Here is a 21423-nt window from a genome sequence, read left to right on the forward strand (position 1 = left end):
CCGTCCTTGGAGGGGCAGTAGAGAAAGCACGCTGCCGCATTTTGCTTCGGCACCGCAAAGGTTCGCCTCCGTCGGCGTGCGCGGGTGTGCTGACCGAAGCGAATGATCCTTCGCTTTTTGTGTTCGGTATCATGCTTTCGGTCGGATTAAGGAAACAAAGCCTCTCGTTGCAGTGTTATAGTCTGCTATGCCGACATTTTGCGATGAGACAGAGCACTGAAGTCCTGTACTCTATGTCACAAAGTACACATAGTAAGCACAGTGCTTTTATGGCGAAACACTGCGCTGCGTGCGAAGCAAAGATATATAAGGACAATAACGTGATGAAGAGAGAGACTAGACGTATACAGTTTAACAGAGACAGGTGTAACAGGTAAGAGGTGAATTCAGGTGAATTCGTGGGCTGCAGCCATTGTAATGTAACAGACTGCGCGGTTTCGCCAAAGTTGGGCACTCAAGCTGAAAAATTACAGCAAGTATTCCTCAATTGTACTACGTTCAGAGATGCCGCGGTTACATCTCAGTATTCTTATCGTTTTATTATTTCCCACCCGAGACCGTGAATCACGCGTATATATGCATACACAGAAGACCCGGCATCCGCAAAACAAATTGACCAGCGGCTCGCTCACAATAACCGGTTTACTACTCCGAAGCTGCGACGCCTAATGTGTTCAATGTGGCCGCTTTATAGAAGATCTCCCCCCTTTTGTTGATCGTTCCCTCGTCGGTGTGCTCCGAAGTGGGGCGTCCATCGCTTCGATTGGCGGCGGGCGAGAGCGACGCGGGAGGCGGTAAACGAGCCTCCATTTGTTATCGGGGAGCGCTTTCCTTGAAGGCGAGCGTTCGTCAGGCCCTATACTTGGGGCACGGTGGGCTCCGGTGCGAACCGACCCTTGAGTGAGGAGCTCTCGCTGCACGGGCATGTACCACGAGTCTTTCCGCCGACCCTAATGGTTTCGGTGGTCACCGGATCGGCAGGGATGACCCCGGGCCGAGATCGGTTTCGCGTTGGTTATCCATTTGTCTATCAACGCGCTTTTCTCTGCTATTTATCGCGTCCTCGCCTGTATACCTGCTGGTGGTCAACTTCGTGTATTTCTTTTGTATTTTTTGCACTCCCACCTCAAACGTATCCACGTGTTATTTTGTTATTTGTTTATTCCCATCCCTATTTACTTATTTATTTGTTTTCATTTATTCATTGTCATTCGGTCTTCTACTTCGTGCTCCCTGCAAGGAATGCACATAAGAAGGATCGAGGTTGTCAGAACCAGTCGTTTGTTTGTATCACCGTTCAAGCAACATGCACGTGCAATGCTCTATCAGGCGGTAACCTAATACGTCAGAGAGTCGAGAGCACCGTGTCCGTCCCACTGTGCACGTTGAAAATGTTGGTGAGTTAACGTCTCCTCACGTGAACTGCACAGGCTTCGAGGGCTTATAAGCACTACGCTTTCGTGCTGGCTAATGACAAGGGGAGCGACTGCATGGCGGCTCATTTAACTCGAGTAACGGCATTGTTTCATATTTAACCTCATTTTCGAGATTACTGTTTTATGGCACCACGTTACTGGAGTACGCTCACACCGATTGGGCACAAGCTGGCTAAAACTACACCTGTCGAGGAGTACCAGAGCTCCAGTGCAAAAATTAGGGTATTGATATGGAAAAAGTCGTTACTTGCGCAAGAGTATATAGCTTCTTAGTGGATCATAACTTTTGGAGAGTATCACTGGGGAGACTGACGCGTTTGAGAACAAATGATTTTTGATGTGTTTGAAAACGCTGGCATCAAAGAACAACGGCAGGGTGAAAAACAAAGCTATATACATTGCGCAGACTTTTTCTACAGTTTTCAAGCTGTCGTCTCACGCGAAATTGCTTCCTGTGCGGCAACCCATGGTAGTATATGCAAACTATAGCGCTAAACAGCACGAAGCATCGACAGACTGTCTCAGAAGTGTCATGGCCACCGTTATAGTCACTGGAGCGTCCTATATACATCGAAGCTGCCGGCAATCGCCTGTGGCAAGGCTATAGGGTTCACTAACTCGGAAAAGCGTATAGCGAATAGTGTATAGTGAATAGCTCCAGCATGTACAAGAGCTGGTACGCTCTGGTTGAGAGAGCGGCGGCCTTTAAACTTTGGTTACAGATTGCACGACAGCTACACGTCTGGAAAGCATTGCAGACTGTACATAGACATATACACGTGGTGTGCAGTGAGCCAGAGGGAGTGTAAAAATGGTACATCAAGCATTGAGCATGTAACAGTATCCATCGTGCATTAAATGTGGACATAGTCCGCCTGTACAAGGCTCTGAGTATTTAGGAACCAGTAAGGTAAACATAAGTAGATGTGGGCACTGCAGTCTAGTAATAGATGTGCGATAGATTGGCGGCACAAAATTTACGAAAACATCAAATGAAGCGAACATTCTATTTCTTTAAATACCGTATCTTAGCGGGTAAAAGTGTTTCAGAACTCAGATACTCAGTACAAGGGTGAAAAGGACAAATATGTCGACACGTACCACAGTTTTTAGGAGGGTGTATAATAATACTAATCATCATCATTGATAAGTCTATCACCAACAACACTTGCTGGCAACACTGTGCTCAAACCTATTACAGAGCTTGCGCTATGGTAGCGACTACATACACCAATACATAGCTTTATTCTGGAATGCAGTCTCGCGAGCCTGGACAAACACTTTCGCGTATGCGGTGCAGGAGCTGCCATTTCACGTTGTGACCGAGTAAATCAGGGAAGTCGTCTCTGAAGCGCGAAAGGAGAGAGGGGATAGACACGGATGAATAATACCCGAAGAAAGGAGGTTAAGGGGAAGCTATACCGGCGTAAAGAACGGGCCTCCCGAATTGAGAGATCACCGCGAAAATAAAGCGTCACTCGGTACGGCAGGCGTGCCAAGAGTGGCGCGACCGAACGGCTGTGCAAGAAAAGGCGAGCGTGTATGGGTAGGTCCGCGGATGTATTCAAGCCTCGAGACGCGGCACCCCGCAGACCAGAGTGGTTTCGGGGACGGCGAATACACCGACGAATAATAGGAAAGGAGGCATTGCTACAATGACCGCAGCAGTCGCGCTGCAGCAGGAAAGGTAAAACGAGGGCGCAGTTACAGGTCGGGAGTTAAAAGAGAGAGAGAGCAATGGAAGAGTGAGAATAAGGTGCTGGCATGGCGAGACAAGGTGGCTGCCGGGTGAAAAAGGACGCGTCTGTTCCCCGCACCACATATATATATAGAGAGTGTCCGCCTTGGGGGAAAAGGCCACTCCCCGGAACTTTTTCACAACGCGAGGCGCCGCGGATCCTTCTCAACGGTCCAAACTCCGCCGAGAAGTTTGGGCGCATATTCTGGCACTCGGCCGTTCTTCGGCGAGCGTTAACGAAAAAAAAAAAAAGGGAATTCGGTAGAAAGTACAGGCCTTTGCCAATCTCGAGGGACACCATAACCATAACTCGGCGTTCGTGCTCAAGATCTTTATCGCTCTCACACTCTCCGACATGCTTACCAATCGAAGCTAAATGGAGTAAAACCGCATGGCACGGGACAAATGAAAGAAACGGACAAGCACCAGGTCCGTTCTTTCCATCTGTCCCGCCACATGCGCTGTTAATCTGTTCAGTTATAACGCTTACCAACCAGCCCATATGAGTGCTTTTTCTTTCCCCAATTTCCCGCGTTGGGTCAACGCAACAGCGCGGTTGCGCCAATTTCTAGCAGAAATAGAGACGAAAGAATGGCCAACTCTAAAGTATCCTGCCTTCCCATTTTGTGATCATTTAACGCGCAGAAGCAAAAGAAAAAAAGCGAAAAATGTGGCAGAGGTGTTACACAACCTTTGCGGCGCACTTCTCACGAGCTGCAGGCCCCATTCGCGCGCGGTATACGTATAGTGGAAAACGTGCCACTGGGAGTCCACGACGAACCGGAGAGGCGAACAGGGAATTGAGACGGCAGGCGTCTTGACTGCGGGCTATAGACCGGCAGGGCTCGTATATACTGTAGTTGTTCCTAAGCCGGAAGGAGAATTGTCATCCACGCAGGGAACCGGACGTCCTTCCACAGGAGCGCGCGCGCCCCCAAAACGTATACATACGGACCGTGTCTGGAAAGAGAGCGCAGGCACGGCGGATTTCCTCGTAATAACCACGCAGCACGCCGACGGCTCCCGAAGCTTATAGATCAAGGAATTAGGCGAAGCAGCGCTGACAATGTGGTGGGAAACGAAAGGAGCGCCCGGTGGGGGGGATTAGAGAAGTCGCGCTCCTTTTAGCCCCGACGTCCATCGTTCCTTTTCTAAAGTTTGATGGATGCGAAAGTGGCCTTTCTTCAGCTTCCTTCTCCGTTTCTTCTTGCATTACACCGCCGCGACAAAGGAAGTCGCTTCTTTTCGAAAAGGCGCACACTTGCGGAAAATTTGCTCGTTTCGCAAGTTGGACCGGTCAAAACCATGGCTGAGCGCGCGGTCGCGCGTCTGTATACGCCACAACGCGCAAACGCCAATAATGTTGCAAGCCCACTGCGGGTGTTCATATTCACTCAGATTCACTTAGATTTAGGTGCACGTTAAAGAACCCACAGGTAGTCCAAATTTCCGGAGTCCCCCCACTACGGCGTGCCTCATTAAAGGGTCGTGGCGTTGGCACGCAAAACGATTTTTTTTTTTTTTTTGCGAGCGAGAACAAAAATGCGACACAATTATTGTCCGTTTTTGAATGGATAGATGCGCTGCTGAAAACCGGCCGTTCCCGGAAGACTGCGCCTCACTCTTTCGCTTTCGAAACGGTGCCTGTGCAGATATGCCACCGCGATATGCCGACCGCAGAAGGTTGTCCTTGCCGCATGAAAGAAGAAGTGTCAGCCGCTATACGAAAAAGTGGCCGGAGCTTTCTTCCATATGTATTTTTTTTCTCTCCTTATCTGGCCTGGCCTTGCATACGGATCAGTCGGCCGGCGTTCGATAAGGTCTACCGAGACGAGCAGAATGTGAAAGCGGAGAAGACAATTGAGCATAAACACGTCGTACTCGCCAAGGTTAGGAACGCGACGCCGACGGTGCGGCGCGGTCAACAGATTTGCCTGCCTTGTATATACACTTCTATCGCGGATAACGAAGCCCGTAATCAAGACCCGTGACATGAAATCACGTAAGGGGAAGTGTATCTATAGTCACACTTGCAGGTGCGCCGGTGAAGCAAGTATATACAAACGAACGTTCGCGAAGTCAGGCTGGCATCGCTGCCTCCCGGAAACCGTGGCACAGCGAGTACAAGACCAAAGATGATCAAGACAAGCAAGCGTTTGTGTCGTATAGTGGTTAAAGTACTGTGAAAGCACGACGTGCTTTTATGTCTTTTATACCACCGGGGACCTTTAAACTGCACTCAACTGCATGGTACACGGGTGTTTTTGCGTTTCGTCCTCATCGAAATGAGGGTGCATGCCGCAACCGGAATTCGATCCCGCCCCCTCGGTCTCAGCAGCGCTACGTCAAATTCACTATACGCCGTCACGGCGGGTATATGTGTGATGGGGATATGACAGAAAACAAAGGAACACGAAAATGATGCATTTGGTTAGACTACAAAGGAACTACTCTCCAGTAGTTATACGTCCAAAAAATGTACATCAGTAATTGCTCAAACAATACGTTAAAGCGCTCCGCCGAATGCAGTCTTGAATAATTACAGCGACAAAATACGCCAGGCACTATACCTATGAACAGCGAATATGCCTTCGCATAAGTGTACTTGCGCATCACCAGGTGCCATTAGCCCCATGTATGTCTTTCGCTTTCATGATTGCGTTGCGACCCTCGGAAATACACACCTCCGTCGCATTGTCTCTAACACCGTTCCAGGGACAGCCGAATGCGGTGTGATAGTCCTCGGTGTTAGAGAACAGGTAATTCGACTCCTGTCCCGTCATGCGCTGCCTCCAGATACGGCCGGGGCAGTAGTAGTGGAAAAGGAGAAGCAGGAAGAACAGCTGACAGCGCGACGCCCTCGTTAAGGCATCCACCGGGAATTCGTCGAACCAATGCTTGCTCCGCGCTGCCTCCAGGGTCGCATTGAAGCTAAGCTCGGCGTACCTGAACACGAGTTTCGGGAAGAAACGTCCCGAAGCGTTCCGACACTTGTTGACAACGTCGAAGAGGCGGCTCGACTCGATGTTAAAACTCAGTCTGAACACGCTGTTCCAGAGTGCGTCGGCCAGGGACATTCCGATTGTGGCGTATGCGACAACGGGGTCGTAGTCGTCTGATATGTTCATGGCGGTGTACAGGCCCAAGGACACGAATATGGTGTCGCCATGCTCGCTGAGGTGCTTGGTTTCTACGGCGTCTTTAAGCGCCCGTCGCGGAACGTTCTTCGGCAGAGGCATCCTCTGCGCCGTCCATCCGGACGCTTGCAGCGACATGTAGTTCCACGCGTAGCGGTCGCCCAGCTTCGGTAGCGGCGCTTTCATCCGGAAAATGTCGACCGGCAGGGACATGCGAAACCGTTTAACGTACTGCTTCAGAAATTCGGCGTCCTTGGGCGCGCCAAAGCGGGGCGCCGTGTCCGCCACGATGCCAGCTATCTTCTCGAATACGAATCGGAACTGCTCGGCACGCTTCTCTCCGGACTTGATCATGCTGAGCCTGTGGACGGCCAAGAGCGGGACCAGGGTCTTTGCTTCGTCGGTGCATCGACTAAAGTACCTCTCGTGGATGCTTGTCTTGAGCCTGGAGTTCAGCATGCTCAGTATCAAATTGGAAGTGGCGTCGACCAAGAGGAAAGCCATGGTCGTGGGCTGCCGCGCGGTGTCCAGGAGTACGCCAAGCCGGTGTTTGATCTCGTCTGTCGAGGTGTGGAACACGTCTTCACCGAGCGGTGTTCCGGCGATGCTCCCTAGAAGTGCTCGCCATTCGGTTTCTGGCACACTCGGGACCATGAGTGTTAGGACGCCCATGTCGCTCGCTGAAAGAGCTTCCTCGTCCTTCACGATCGTCAGGTCCCCGACCAGTGTCTCGATGTCGTGTCTTGTCACGTTGGTCGATAGCGCTTGGTTCACGGCCTCGAGTGCTTCCCGCTGAACGCGAGCATACAGTGGCGCCATGGAGCCGTTAACCTGCAGTAGGATGGGTCGCGTGATGACCACAACCACGCCAGTGTCTGCGCTTGGGCGTTCTTTGTACGTCTTCACGTGCTTTGTCCAGATGTCTCGCAGATCGGAAGTCAGGAACAACACGGTGCTTTCGAGACTGTACCTGAGCGTCATCTCCACGACGAAACGGAGCATGCCCCTCTGCGTCTTGTAGGCTTCATTGCCCATGAAATGGGTGATGCTTGTCACAGTTTCGGGAGCCAGTTCTTCGGCCCTCGACATGGCTTGCAAGCAGACCTGGTAGTGCTTATTAATGAGCTTACCCGCCTCGCTTCCATCCGGCTTGTAGCGGGCCGATTCTTCGCTCAAACGCATGTCGCGAAGCGATCCTGGCATTTCCTTGCGCCAGTAGGTGGCGCAGACGTGAGCGAATATGTCGCGGCATGGTTTGATGGTGTCGTTAACGAGAAGAGACAGGAGCCGCAGTTCACCGAGGCAGCAGGCCGAAGTGCGGGGCGGAATCAATACGGCCACCGGTGCGGTGAGAGCTACGATGAACAAGATAATGAGTCCCACCAAGAGAGCGAGCGGCAAGAACGGGAACGCCAGCCACAACCTTACGGACTTTGGTGGACGTGGCGTCTCTGGCGATGCTGGGCAGCTCGCTTGGGCAGCTGGCGTGGCTACGCTCATGGCGCCGAAGTCGCTGTTCTTGTGACGAGTCAATGGCGACTGCCGCGTGCCACAGCTGCGTGGCCTCGTCCTCGCGAGTTGGTGCCATACTGATGATGACTGCCACGTGACTTGCGCCGCACTCATGTGTCAAGGCAACAAAAGAAAACGACAAAGTTATGTTAAATAGCCCGTTGCAAGATTACCTTGCACACGTACAAACAGATAACATATGATAGCTACAGGGGCTTCAGTGAACAACGAAAAGACGGGCGTGGGCATTTTGATCACACAACTCTTGGCCAATCTCCCCTTGGGCATCATAATCATCAACATCATCATCTATGGAGGGCTCACAACGCATTCAGCCTAAATAATGGCGCTTATACTGTGATCCAGAGCAAGTATAGCCACATTTTTCGAACGAATTTCATTTGCAATCCCCAAAGAAGTCCTTCACAAATTCGGCCTAACGAGACCTCTCCGGTGTATCTTGCGGAACAGGAATCAGATTGGAGCTCATATTGTGGCTCGCAAGAAACACAGATGGAGCTTGACTCCCGTGCTCGTAAACGCCGCGCATCTCCTGCGCAGCACAGGGATCTACAATGTCACATAAGATGAATAAAAAATGGACCAGAAAGAAGAGAGAGAGAGAGAGAGAGAGAGAGAGAGAGAGAGAGAGAAATTTATTTACAGAAAGGCAGAGAGGTCGGCCTGAGCTATAACTTGCTCTGGCCTGCTACTCTACTCTGGGGAAAAGGGACGGGGAGGGAAAGGGCTGATGAATGATGATGGTATAAGGAAGAGATGCGTATATACAAATTCACAGAGTTGTGGTATCTCTAAAGCCGTGAGTCGAGCCCAGTGGCTTGGAGAAAAGCTATAGCGGCTCTTGTTACCACGGCTGCGCTGGTTGCATTAGGCCAAGGACCTAAAAGATATTTCTAAAGAAGATTTCTTGAAGGATAGCATCATAGACAAGGCAGTTTCTGCGGCCGGACTTAGCGCAACATAAGTACGCTAAATATACTTCAGTGGAGTTGCCGTTCCATTTATTCCGCAGCAATCGACTTATATTACCTCTGTACCCAACACTGCCCTGATATCATTGCATTGCAAGAAACCTGGTTATCAGCAGAAAATACATTTCATGTAAAAAAATTACCGTACAGTTCATTTAGACCATCCCTCTCGTGATGCCGGCTTAGCTATCTTTATCTCTTCAAAAATTGCACACCGGTCTAAAATGGCTTACCAGCTAATGACTTCAAAAGAGAAATTCTAGCTATAGACATTTCTATTCCAGGCCGCGTCCCTCTGACATTAGTTAATGTTTATTTCCCCGCAGACATTCAGAATACTACAGCGTTCTATATACAGTATAATTACGCCTTGTAGAAAATAAATACTTTTTGTCGGAGGCTTTATCTCCCATCATACTTCGTTGGGGTTCAAAACCAATTCGAGTGGCAAACGTTTGTGGGATTGGGCTGCTAACAACAATTTATCACGCATTAACGCGAGAACAGCCACATTTATTTGTATTTAGTCACTTGCCACGACAGAACTCACTTTCTCAGGCTCAAATTTGTCTATCTCCTCGTGGTCTGCTACAAACTCGGGCACAAGCAGTGACCATCTTCCTATACTTATTGAGCTTGTATACCCCATTGACTCAAATTACTATGCATTCAAATACTTTTGTTAACTTCAACACATTCAAAAAGGTCATACAGATGGTTTTTGTCTAATCAGCAATGGGATAATGAAGAAGAAAAGGCTGTAGATTTATTTTCTGTTTTAAAAGATTTCGTAAAGAAAAGTCTTAATTCAATGTGCACTCCAGCTAAAAGTGGGCCGTCTAACCATTGGTGAAATGCAGAGTGCTCACGCGATTACAAGATAAGAAAAGTAGTGTTGCAAAAGCTACTTCATAACCAGTGTCCTAGCAGTCGGAGAGACTATAAGTTCGCGGCAGCAACAGTTAAAAGAACAGTTGCAAATGCGAAAGACAACCTTGATTGCAAGCACTTTGACTTTCTTTCAAAGGCCCCCAAGAGAAAAGCACTCTTTCGTTTTCTGAGAAATAAAGAGGTCCTTCCGGCACAAATAAGCGTCGACTCTGTGGTTCCAACACCCTGCGCATTGGCCAAATTAATAATATTTGGGGTTTTGCGTGCCAAAACCACTTTCTGATTATGAGGCACGCCGTAGTGGAGGACTCCGGAAATTTTGACCACCTGGGGTTCTTTAACGTGCACCTAAATCTAAGCACACGGGTGTTTTCGCATTTCGCCCCCATCGAAATGCGGCCGCCGTGGCCGGGATTCGATCCCGCGACCTCGTGCTCAGCAGCCCAACACCATAGCCACTGAGCAACCACGGCGGGTTGCATTGGCCAAATTACTGAAAGATATTGCTAAAGGTCTAGAATGTCGCTTTAAGTCGATTTTGCCCTATCACGCTGCGCCGCCTATTCATAGTGAAGACTTCACAGAAGTTACAGTTTCGGAGCTGAAAAATGTGCTCAGCCAACTGCCTAATTTAGCGCCAGGCCCCGATGGCATTATTATTATTATTATTATTATTATTATTATTATTATTATTATTATTATTATTATTATTATTATTATTATTATTATTATTATTAATGAATCAGGCTCATTTCTACAGCGAAGCTGTATATGGCTAGCCGTATATGGTCCGTCGCCTGTACGCCGAAAACTCCGGTGCAACCCCACGCGCATGCGCAAAGAGAGGGAAATAGAGACGCGCGATTGGCTGCATCAGTTGTGACATCGTTGCTCTGCGTAGCAGCAAGCTTTCGCGCAGCAGTCTCTCTCCGGCTCCGAAATGGGTAGGCCACACGTCATACGTACTCGTGAGGAGCAGGCAGCTTTCGATAAGCGACGCCGCGAGCGGAACCAGGAATGAGCTCGTCTACGCCGTGTCGATGCTGCAGCCCGGGCACAAGAACAGGCTTGTGCAGCCGAGCGCAAGCAGCAACTTCGTACCGAGGATCTGGCAGCCTACCAAGCCGTGGTTTAAGGAACCGTCGGGATTGACCCGGTGATAAACACCGGGCCGCACGTTTCAGCTTCGCTGGTTAACCATCTGCACGGACTGTTTGGGCGGCGATTATTTTAAAGAGAGCGCTGTTTTATGCATTGAAGGTGAAAAGCAGAACGCCAACGCGTTCTGTTGGACAACTTGAACATTAATATATCGAAACTGGGGCAGTACTGAAAATTCGTTTCAAGTGGATAAGCCTTGCCAATTCGCTAGCTACAATTCCTAAAATTAAAATATGTGCCGTATAATGATTAATTAAAATCTTAATTAGCATAATTGTGTTAATTATATAACTACCAGTGGTATCGCTCACGTTTCCCTCAAGTTGTTTTCGTACAAAATCTATTGGACCCATTAAATGTTCATTTAAGCAAGGGGGTCTTACTAAATTTATCTGTTCCTGTCACTAAAATTGGATATTTTTCCAAACAATGCTAAACATTTTTCTCTATAAATGTCTGAATAGTATTTTGGAAGAACACCTTGCAATCTTGGATACAAAGACCGTTATAGCTACTGATGCTACCGTCTGTGAAGAAAAGGCAGGTGTGAGCATTGTATCACCACATCTAGATTGGCCTTTTTCCATTCGGCTACCTGACTTCAAACCTGTCTTTCAAGATTATTGGCAATTCTCTTAGCTTTACGCCAATTACCATAATCTCTGTCATCTGCCGTAATCTTAACTGATTGCCTGTCTGTCTGCTTGTTCTTCCCTAACCACATCCAAATTGTCAGATTCATTAGAAACTGTTCATTCTCTTCTCCCCATACACTTACGTCTCGGTCGTCTAGTGCGGATGCCAGGCCAGGAAAGTCTAACCTTAAACGAATCTGCAGATGCACTCGCAGTAGCATCCTACGAGGGTCCTATAATCCCCATTTTACCTACGTCAGCTTTAATCTCTGCGACGCGATTCAGAAAATACACTACTGCAAATAACTTCACGCAATCATCGTTGTCAACATTTGATTTCCGGCATCTCAATTTTTCTTGAAACAAGAAATGGTGCTCCTCTAGAAAAACTGAACTAACGATTACAAGACTACGGTGCCGAGTCCCCCTACTGAACTTTTACCTCCACAGGTCTGGTCTGGCTATGTCGCCCTTGTGTCCTTTATGCAATGAGAGTGAATCTCTGCAACACTAGCTTCTTTCTGACATGCCGCCGTTTCATTATTCAACTGAAAATGTTTTTATAAGAACCCTTCCAGAAGCTTGGCTTGAATTTGGCTCTTCCTGTAATTCTTTTCTTTGGGGCTACCGTACTGGGTTAGAGCCACAGGAACGTTTGTGGAGCACTCTGCATTTTTATGCGTGAGACAAAAAGAATTGCATGCTAGAATTCTTCTTAATACTTGTTATGCTCACATAACTGATTTTTATGTAATACTTAGATAATTGATTATTCATATCTGTAACAGTAACCACTTTAACTCCCATTTGCAAGATACTTATTTCATGTCAGCTTAATTTATATATATATAAAAAGACGGTAACAGTTATACCTCCTGATTCATGACCGATTCCACAGAGTCGGTTGCGCCATTTCATTATGGAACAAGGACAAGGTCACTTACTGGGCAAATCAGTTCACTGGGTATAACATTTTTTCGACCGTTTCAAATGCAACGAAAAAAAAGTAATAATGACAACAATAAAAAAATGCCTCCGGATTTCTCGATGTAATGCATCTTTAATGGTAAGTGTAAACGCGACGACGACTGCGGTATGACAACTACGACGCGATGATCACAACGACGAGGGCGCGGTGGCGTAACGATGGCACGACAAAGGTGACGGCACCGTGACCATAATCACGACGACATCGATGACAAAGATGGCGGTGTGTTGAGGGTTTGATGACGATGTGTGCTACAAACGATGACGAAGATGGCACCACGACTACAATAACGAGGACACTTCGTCGACTTGCATCAAAGACAAACTTCGTTTGTAATACGAACTCTCCGCTGTAAGTCGCGCTCTGAACGACTGCGCTTCGCTTGGCCAATGGCGTCAATTCTGCGCATTTGTTGTAGCAACTGTCTATGAATATGTCAGTTATACAAGGACTTATACAAGGACAGTTTGCTAATCTTATCTCGATTAATTTACCCTCTCTATGCCCAATTTTATCTATACTTACCTAGTCTATATATTATCACGATTAAGAGTTCGCGCTCTGAACGTTGCCCTGTAAAGTGTGTTCGCGCAATCAGCGTTACGCTGAAACTCGGTTCCATGTAACATCAATGCCTGACGCAATAAAAAAAAAAATTGCGAGAGTTTTCTGCGGCGAAACGTCTTGCGCGCGATTGTACCAATTAGGTCAGTATGGAAACTTTCTGAATGCCTTGATATAGACCTTTTAAATCATTTCCAATATCGGTCACCGAAGTACCTGCACTCCTGATATTGGCCACGCGGTCACTGAATTCAGTGTATCTGGTAAAGAGGCAGCAGCAGGGGAGTGCTGAAGCGAGAACAGCACCGGCCACCCGTCGCGTGTAACTCTAAAAAAAATGAAGATTAATTTGAAATTGAAGAAATTAAAAAGAAGGCGAAAGTTCGTGCGACCTACCCCTGCCCCACTGCGAAAAAGATAGCAACATATAACACAATACAGTTCCTCGAAATTCTGAAAAGAAGCCACTTCTTTTTTAAGGGCACCGTTTAACAGCACGTTTTGTGCAAAGCCATTTCAGCTAAAGGCGAGAGTACATACTCGGTTCCAGCAGTTACACCCAAGGAAAGCGTGGGTGCACATGTGCTGCATTAACAAAAAAGAAGGAAAGAACTTCACGACGTGCAAGTCACACTGATAGTATGGACGAAGAAGTGCACGTACAAAAAAGGAAGACATGTCAGCGGCACAACCGTGAACGACAGTGAATAAGGAAGAAGTGACAACGCACAATAAAAACGTAAGCCCACCCTCACGCAACGATCTAAGCAGAGGCGAGGAAGCTAAGAAAGAGCGACAACCGTGGGTCTTATAAGACACGGTGTAGTGAAACAGCTTAGAAGCAAGGCCTTCCCGGCTGCCGGTAAAAGTGTTCGAGGGGCGAAAACATCAAATAAAGGGCGTGCCCCTTTAGCCATGCCCGCGAGTGCTGATGTTCATCTTCCTACTTAGTACCCCACATTAGAAATATTCCAGAGAGAGAAAAAATAAAAAAAAGCAATAAAAGAGGCAGAGGGAGAGACGCCACGCATGGCGGCCGGCAGTGCTCAAAAGTGAAAGAAACAAAAAACCACTTGGATGTCGACGAGCAGTTCACTGCTGCTGCTGCTGCTGCTGCTGCTGCGGCTCTCTAATGCGGGCAGGCCAGAGTGGTGCGCAGGGGTTGGTGCATGAAACCAGATGAAAAATGGCGCAGACCCCGGTAAGTGCTCTGCGGCAGGCGGAGAGAGTGTACACGGGGCGGTAGCCTCGGAAAAGTGGTGCGCGTAACACTGCTACGGAGTTAGCTCGGTGGAGCGCGGAAAAATTTTCTCCTCGAAGGGAACGCGAATGCGTAACACTGCGCAATGCCATCAACGCTCACACCATGTTTCAACGCTACGGAAGCGGCATCATTAAAAAAAAAAAAAGCACGCGGTGCTTCTCTTTTGTTTTTCTTTTCGTTTTTCAAGAGCATACACGTGAAATAGTCTCAGATGCGCGGAAGATGACGCGCGAGATGCTTGGAATTTAATGAAAGAAACGAAGCGGCGACTGGCCTGTGGAAAAATGAAACAGACCTTTGGTTCGGTCGTTCAATGTTACCATGGCCCTGAGCAGGAGAACCTATACCAGGGATGCCCTGCCAGTTCTGGCGGGAATCGCGGGGACTTCGAGGTCGAAGAGTCTCACGGTGAGGTTAAACATATCTAGACGAAAGAGCATCACAGCACATGTTCCAGTCAACGAAACAAATGCGAAGCAACTAATAATAATAATAATAATAATAATAATAATAATAATAATAATAATAATAATAATAATAATAATAATAATAATAATAATAATAATAATAATACAAAAATCGGTAGACTTTAGCAATTCCTCCGACTGAATTCATGTATGCGACGGTGGGAGGCTCTCATAGTGAACACCGCAATCTTCTCAAGAACTGAATTGCGGTGCCCACAAGAACACTGTCTGCTGTACAGTATTGCCTCTACTATGGCCTCCAAAGTATACGCGAACAGGCACCACCATTATTTCAAGAGTCTGCGTGGCGCACAAAACTCCGCAAGAAAAAAAAAAGAATGCCAAGCGCCGAAGCTGTGTGACGGCGCTGTGGTTATCGCTTGCCGTGTGCACTTACGCAGAACTTGAATCTGTTTGACGCGAACTCAGCGAGTTTGTAGCGTCGTGTCAATCGGGCCACAAAGGGTTACGGAACACGTGATTTGCGCCAAGAAGACTTAACTACCGCAAAGTCGGGGCACACACATATAGTACTCGAATGCAAAGTTTCAGACTGTAGTATATCTTTCTTGCGACCCACACAGCGATCTGGTAAATTCGAAGCTCGACACATTAACAGAGCTGAAAAAATCAGATCTGTTGTGGAACCTTGTTTTTGTAAACATTTGTGTCCCACTGCACGTGCCTTATTGGAGCTTGTTTTTTTCGATTGCTTCAAACGTCCACACGCTTAATGCATCGCGCTGCGCATCTAAACCTCCTATTTTGTTTTCTATTCTCTGGCGCAGGAAAGAGTTTCACCTTGACCATCACCCTAAGCACCAATCCCCCCCAGGTGGCCACGTATGCCAAGGCCATCAAGGTCACCGTCGACGGACCCCGGGAGCCAAGACGTGAGTTAACAAAAGAGAATCGCAATGAAAGTGCGCTACCATATGTCCAGCAGGTTGTCAAACTGGCATTTGCACTGCTGGCTTTAAACTGTAATCTAGCAGCTTTGGTGGTTACTAGCTTGGTGAGGCGTAAGGTGCTACGAAGCACCAAGTACAAAGATAAACAAGGGAAAAAAAACTGGTTTACGTGTACAGTGAATAATAGCGTGATTCATAGTTAAAATACTGAACTGATCAACCGAAAGTTCTGCAGAAACTAACAATTCCTCTTACTGTAGACGAACAGGAGCGTTTCTCGTCAACAAATTGACTCGCACTGTCGGTTTTATGCGGTGTCACTGCAGGGATTTTTCTCATTTCAGTAAATTTTGTAATGTACAACTCGTTCTCCTTCATTCTTAGTTACGGCGCACTTGTTACGACGACAACGGCTGAAAACATAAATGAGCATTTAATTCTGCAATAACGCAAAAACGTGTCATTTGCGTAGTGTGTAAGATGCCTTATCTGTCCCATACTGCAGAACTGTTAAAGTAAATGCGCTTTGTTAGTGTGGTTCAACTTCATGATTTCATACTATCTCGCTCCTGTGCAATAAATGCAACAAAGAAAAACAACACATTAGAAAACCTTTCAAGGTTTGAAATTAATAAATTTACGTATACGATACTCGCAACACTGAGCAATCGACTGTCAGTCGTTGCTGTGTGAATTACGGAAAGCAGATGCTACGATATCGGCTCACTACCTCGTTAAATCAACATTAAATTAGGGCATTGACACGACAACAATACCGGTAAAAGTGACGCGAGACATTTTTGTAATGATTGTGTTCAATGTAAGGACACCGATTATTTTTTTCTCACGAAGGCTTTGTTAACAGTTCTCTGACGCCAGACTTCCAAATGTAATGTATATTGCGCGTGCGCTCCTATTCTTTTTATTCGCCTTTGTTTGCCTTGTTTGAAGGCTGAGAAAGCTGCGTGTGTTATGCGTACGTTACAGTACATAGTTGGATTTTTTATAGCAAATATCTCGCGACCGTCGACCGCATTGTGTGACAGCGGCCTTGTAGGATTGAGGGGCACTCCTGAAGCCAACAGCGCAGCAGAATGCATTAAAAGTGGACATCGCTTTGCACGCTCGCGCATATTTCCGCCTATAACGCCACCCCTAGCCGCTACAAGACCACTGACACGCGTACGGTCAATGTTCGCGCGATATTATGAAAAAATTGCAACGGTGTACCCCTTCACCAATATGCAGTTCTTCATTATGCCTATATACCTGTCAGGTCCATTGCCGTCATGTCGATGGAACATTCACCTCGTCAAAGCTACCAATTGTACTAACTTTTAATGAATGCTCCCTTCCTTTGACGTAAAGGAAAAATCAAGGTGTTGAGTTCAACTGACATTGAAATTCAGCTGCTGTAAGCGCTCGTGTAGGCCTTGGCGGCATACGCGAACGTAGGCGGCCGATGTAGGCGGCCGAACGTAGGCGGCCGGGATCACCCAAATTTCGCCTTCGCTACAATAAGCTATACATACGCGGCAAATGCTTCATGTACAATCCTTCTAACGACACAATCGATGAAATCGAGCAGCCATCCAAACACGCGCCCCAAGGATCAAGCGCTTCGTCACATGGGGCGTCCTAGGGGCGCGAGAGGGGCAGTGGTCATTCATCATCGCCATCTGATGTTACGATTCTGTATACTAACATCAGAAGTATCTTGAATAAGAAAACTTTTCTTTTTCATCGGCAATCGACACCTGTTCTGCGCATATCATCGCACTTACTGAAACTTGGCTATCATCTCAAATTCACGATAATGAACTCTTTCACAACGCACACCGCTTCGCAGTATATCGCAATGACCGAACTAATCAACGGGGAGGCGGCGTACTCCTTGCTATTTCGAAAGACATACCGTCATCATGCATCTACACTAATAGCGTCTTGGAAACTGTCTGGGCATCAGTTACTCTTGACCATCAGAAAATAATATTCGGCGTATGCTATCGTCCTCCTTCTTCTCCACGCTCGTTTATTAACGACCTTCATGACGAACTTAACATAATACACACTAGATTTCCATCGGCTTCCTTGTTTTTACTAGGTGATTTTAACTTTCCGAGTATTTCTTGGGTTACCCAGCCTCCCACCCTATCTCCATTTTCATCCGATGCCAGCGATTTTCTTGATTTATGCTCTATTTTTTCACTTACCCAATCAGTCACTAACGCTACCAGAATCTCTGTCAACACAGCCAACACTTTAGATTTGATCCTAACCAATCGAGCCGACTTTGCTTCAGCCATCACCTATTTACCTAACATAAGTGATCACTCTTTGCTCATTTTCAACATTAACACTGCCTGTCCTAAACCTGCAAGAAAGAAAAAGACCATACTAGATTATATTAGAGCAGACTTCGATGCCATTAACAATGAATTATCAGTTTTTACTCAAAACTTCTTCAGAAACTTTTACGAACGCTCTGTGCAAGCTAACTGGGATATGTTCACGGCCAAAGTTCACGAACTAACTCAAAAATATGTTCCAAGACGCACCATCACTTCTAATCCTCAAGCCCCATGGTATACCGCCCATATAAGACGCCTATCTAACAGAAAAAAGCGCCGTTATCGTACAGCCTGGCTATCGCAATGTAACGCACACTGGGACGCATACAAGACTGCCGCTGATGCGTATGTAACTGCGCTTAAGCAAGCAAAAGATAACTTCCTCTCTAACACTTTACCTTCGATGCTATCTACCAATATTAAAAAATTTTGGCGCGTCATCAACCCGCATACCGAAGAATCTATTAACTTAACTGACGCGTCAGGTGACCCTATTCCGGCTCATTTATGTGCATCAGAACTTAACGAAACCTTTGTTCTCAACTTCTCGCGCACATCAAACACCAAACATCCCGTTCCACTCCGGTATAATTTCCCAACTATGCCTCAAATTTTCATCGATTCCTCTGGCGTTGCTAAACTTATTGATGCCCTAAAATTTCATTCATCGCCCGGTTTTGACTGCATTCATGCTAAATTTTTAAAAAATACAATTGTCTACAGTTCCTTAATACTAACAAAGTTATTTCAGCAGACTCTCGATAGTTCCACTCTGCCAACACAATGGAAAGTCGGGAAGGTGGTTCCATTATTCAAGTCAGGAAGTAGAACATCCCCTATAAATTATCGCCCCATCTCGCTCACTAGTACTTGTTGCAAACTATTAGAACATGTAATCTTCACTAACCTTGTGAACTTTCTCGAGTCTAATTCATTTTTTACACCCGCACAGCATGGTTTTCGTAGGTCATTTTCTTGCGAAACACAACTTGCCAGTTTCACTATCAAACTTCACCATATTTTAGATCGCGCATCAGAAGCTGACTGCATTTTCCTAGATTACTCGAAAGCATTCGACAAGGTATGTCACCGCTTATTATTTTTAAAGCTAACCCTACTGAATATCGACTACAATGTTCTGAAATGGATTGAATACTTTCTTCTTAACCGATCGCAGTTCGTTTACGCCAATAATTTTAACTCCCCTTTCAGCGAAGTTTACTCGGGCGTGCCACAAGGGTCAGTGCTTGGACCCCTTTTATTTCTTATTTACATCAATGATCTCTCTTCCATTGTATCATCTAACATTCTTTTGTTTGCTGATGACTGTGTTATTTTCCGCGAAATAAAATCCCCCGACGATGCTAACATTCTTCAGCGTGACCTCTCTAACATTTCTCTTTGGAGTAATGAATGGCTTATGGAACTTAATACTAGTAAGTGCAAAATTATGCGAATATCAAGAAGTGCCAACTCTCCGCCTGTATACTACCTAAATAACGTTGCGTTAGAAGCGGTTACTTCATATAAATACCTGGGTGTTCATATTTGTGCTGATCTTAACTGGACGCGCCATATTGAATACATTACTAACAAAGCTAACCGCATGTTGGGCTACGTGCGCCGTAACTTTTCCAAAACTCCATCTTCTTTGAAATTACTGCTTTATAAAACACTAATACGTTCTAATTTGGAATATGCCGCCGCGATATGGGATCCGCATCATGAAAAACTGATAACTTTACTTGAGCTGGTTCAAAATAACGCTGCTCGTTTTATCCTGTCCAACTTTAACCGTACCGCAAGTGTAACAAGCATGAAAGCTAATCTTTCTTTACCTCTTCTAGCATCCCGCCGGCAGACAATTCGTTTGAGCCTTTTTCATAAACTATACCATCACCCCATGCTACGCGATTCTCTCATTTCGTCCCCCAGATACGTGTCAAACCGCAGTGACCATCGTCACAAAGTTGGCATTGAAACATGTAACACTAAAACTGCATTTCAGTCTTTCTTGCCTCGCATATCACTCGAATGGAACCGCCTTCCTGCAGATATAGTCAACATAATTGATAACCCGCATTTTCGTTCTGCACTAGCTAACATTGTATAACAGGAAGATGATAATACTTGTTCTGTAATATGCATTGTATTTATTTATGTATTTCTGTTTTGTAACCACTCCCCTCTTTAATGCCTTTGGCCCTGAGGGTTCAATAAATGAAATGAAATGAAATGTGGCGTCTCTCATAAAGCCATTCGTTCATTTGCCCTTGCATAAACAAGGACCCGGCAACTGTGATTGTAGTTATCGTCACATTAAATCCATATCATATCAAAGAGCACGTCCTGATTGCAGGCATAGCACGCAGACTTCGCGCAGGCACTGGAACCACCATAAAGAACTTGCGATAAAATGCCAAGGGCCGATAATTACCAAACATACGGCATCCCTTGGCATATAGCGGGCGGGCGCCACGATGCTCGGAGGATAAAATTCTCAAAATTGCTTACATCGTCTACGAAAACCCGAATTTCACTTTTTTGAGGCACATTAGTTTTAGCGTGTTTCTTCAAATGCATAGCCACGTGAACGCCTGAGCGCTTCAGTGTTCGCTGTCATGATTGCATAGTCAGCTAAATATCGGATTTGCAAACCGTTCCTGGCCTTACGACGATCACTTTCAGCCCCCCCCCCCCGGACTTTTCTGACCGTGGCTGGGGCACGCGGCTGCATAACTCAAGAGTGCGAGAACTACTTCCTAGTATAAACGAGAAGGAAGTTCAAGCAAAAGGACAAATTGTGTAGAGGAAAAGCGTGCACGAGGGACTTGGGGGCCCTCGAAAGTGAGCCTCTCGACAGTTGTTCCTCATTGCCTTATCGCGGTCCACACACATATAGGCGAGCCGCGGAGCGCGGGCGACTGGCATTCATGTACGATTGATAGCGAAAAGCACCTGCTGCTGACGCATGGATAAAAGAAAGTCAGCGGCGTGGCGTCTGTTTGCGTAAGGAGGGAAGATAAAAATGTGTGAGAATCGTGGTTTGCGTCTTTTCAGCGGGACAAGTGGTGGCGCATCAAGACAATTTAGTAAACGTCGACATATTATAGGGCAGCGTGCTCTGCACGAGGATGCCCGCAAGACAACGGTAGTAAGAGACAAGCACCGCATTTCGCAAATTGAGATGCTCTCACAATACGTACGGAGCTACGCCACCAACTCCATCACTCTATCATGATTCGCACATTCATGCCTTCTCATTGCTTAATCACCTGTCACCCTCCCTCAACTCGTTATTTTACTGTCGGCAGGTTGATAGCTATATTGTTTCTATCAGCGTTGAAACAATAGGGACATCTATAAATAAAAAAGA

General features: G+C 46.6%; 1 protein-coding gene and 1 long non-coding RNA gene across 4 annotated transcripts in view; one reads left to right on the forward strand and one right to left on the reverse strand.

Annotated features, from left to right (window-relative positions):
* LOC142584410 (uncharacterized) overlaps window positions 1-21423 on the reverse strand; it is a 207149-nt gene that overhangs the window by 174945 nt on the left and 10781 nt on the right. The window lies entirely within an intron of this gene.
* The window catches only part of LOC142585529 (uncharacterized), a 38277-nt gene that overhangs the window by 7514 nt on the left and 9340 nt on the right, over window positions 1-21423 (forward strand). For both annotated transcript variants that reach the window (XM_075696339.1, XM_075696340.1), the window contains exon 2: window positions 15574-15678. In XM_075696339.1, the coding sequence (XP_075552454.1) occupies window positions 15574-15678 (105 nt within the window). The remainder of the gene's footprint in view (window positions 1-15573; window positions 15679-21423) is intronic.

This window comes from Dermacentor variabilis, chromosome 6, assembly GCF_050947875.1.
Source record: "Dermacentor variabilis isolate Ectoservices chromosome 6, ASM5094787v1, whole genome shotgun sequence".
NCBI classification, from domain to species: domain Eukaryota; kingdom Metazoa; phylum Arthropoda; class Arachnida; order Ixodida; family Ixodidae; genus Dermacentor; species Dermacentor variabilis.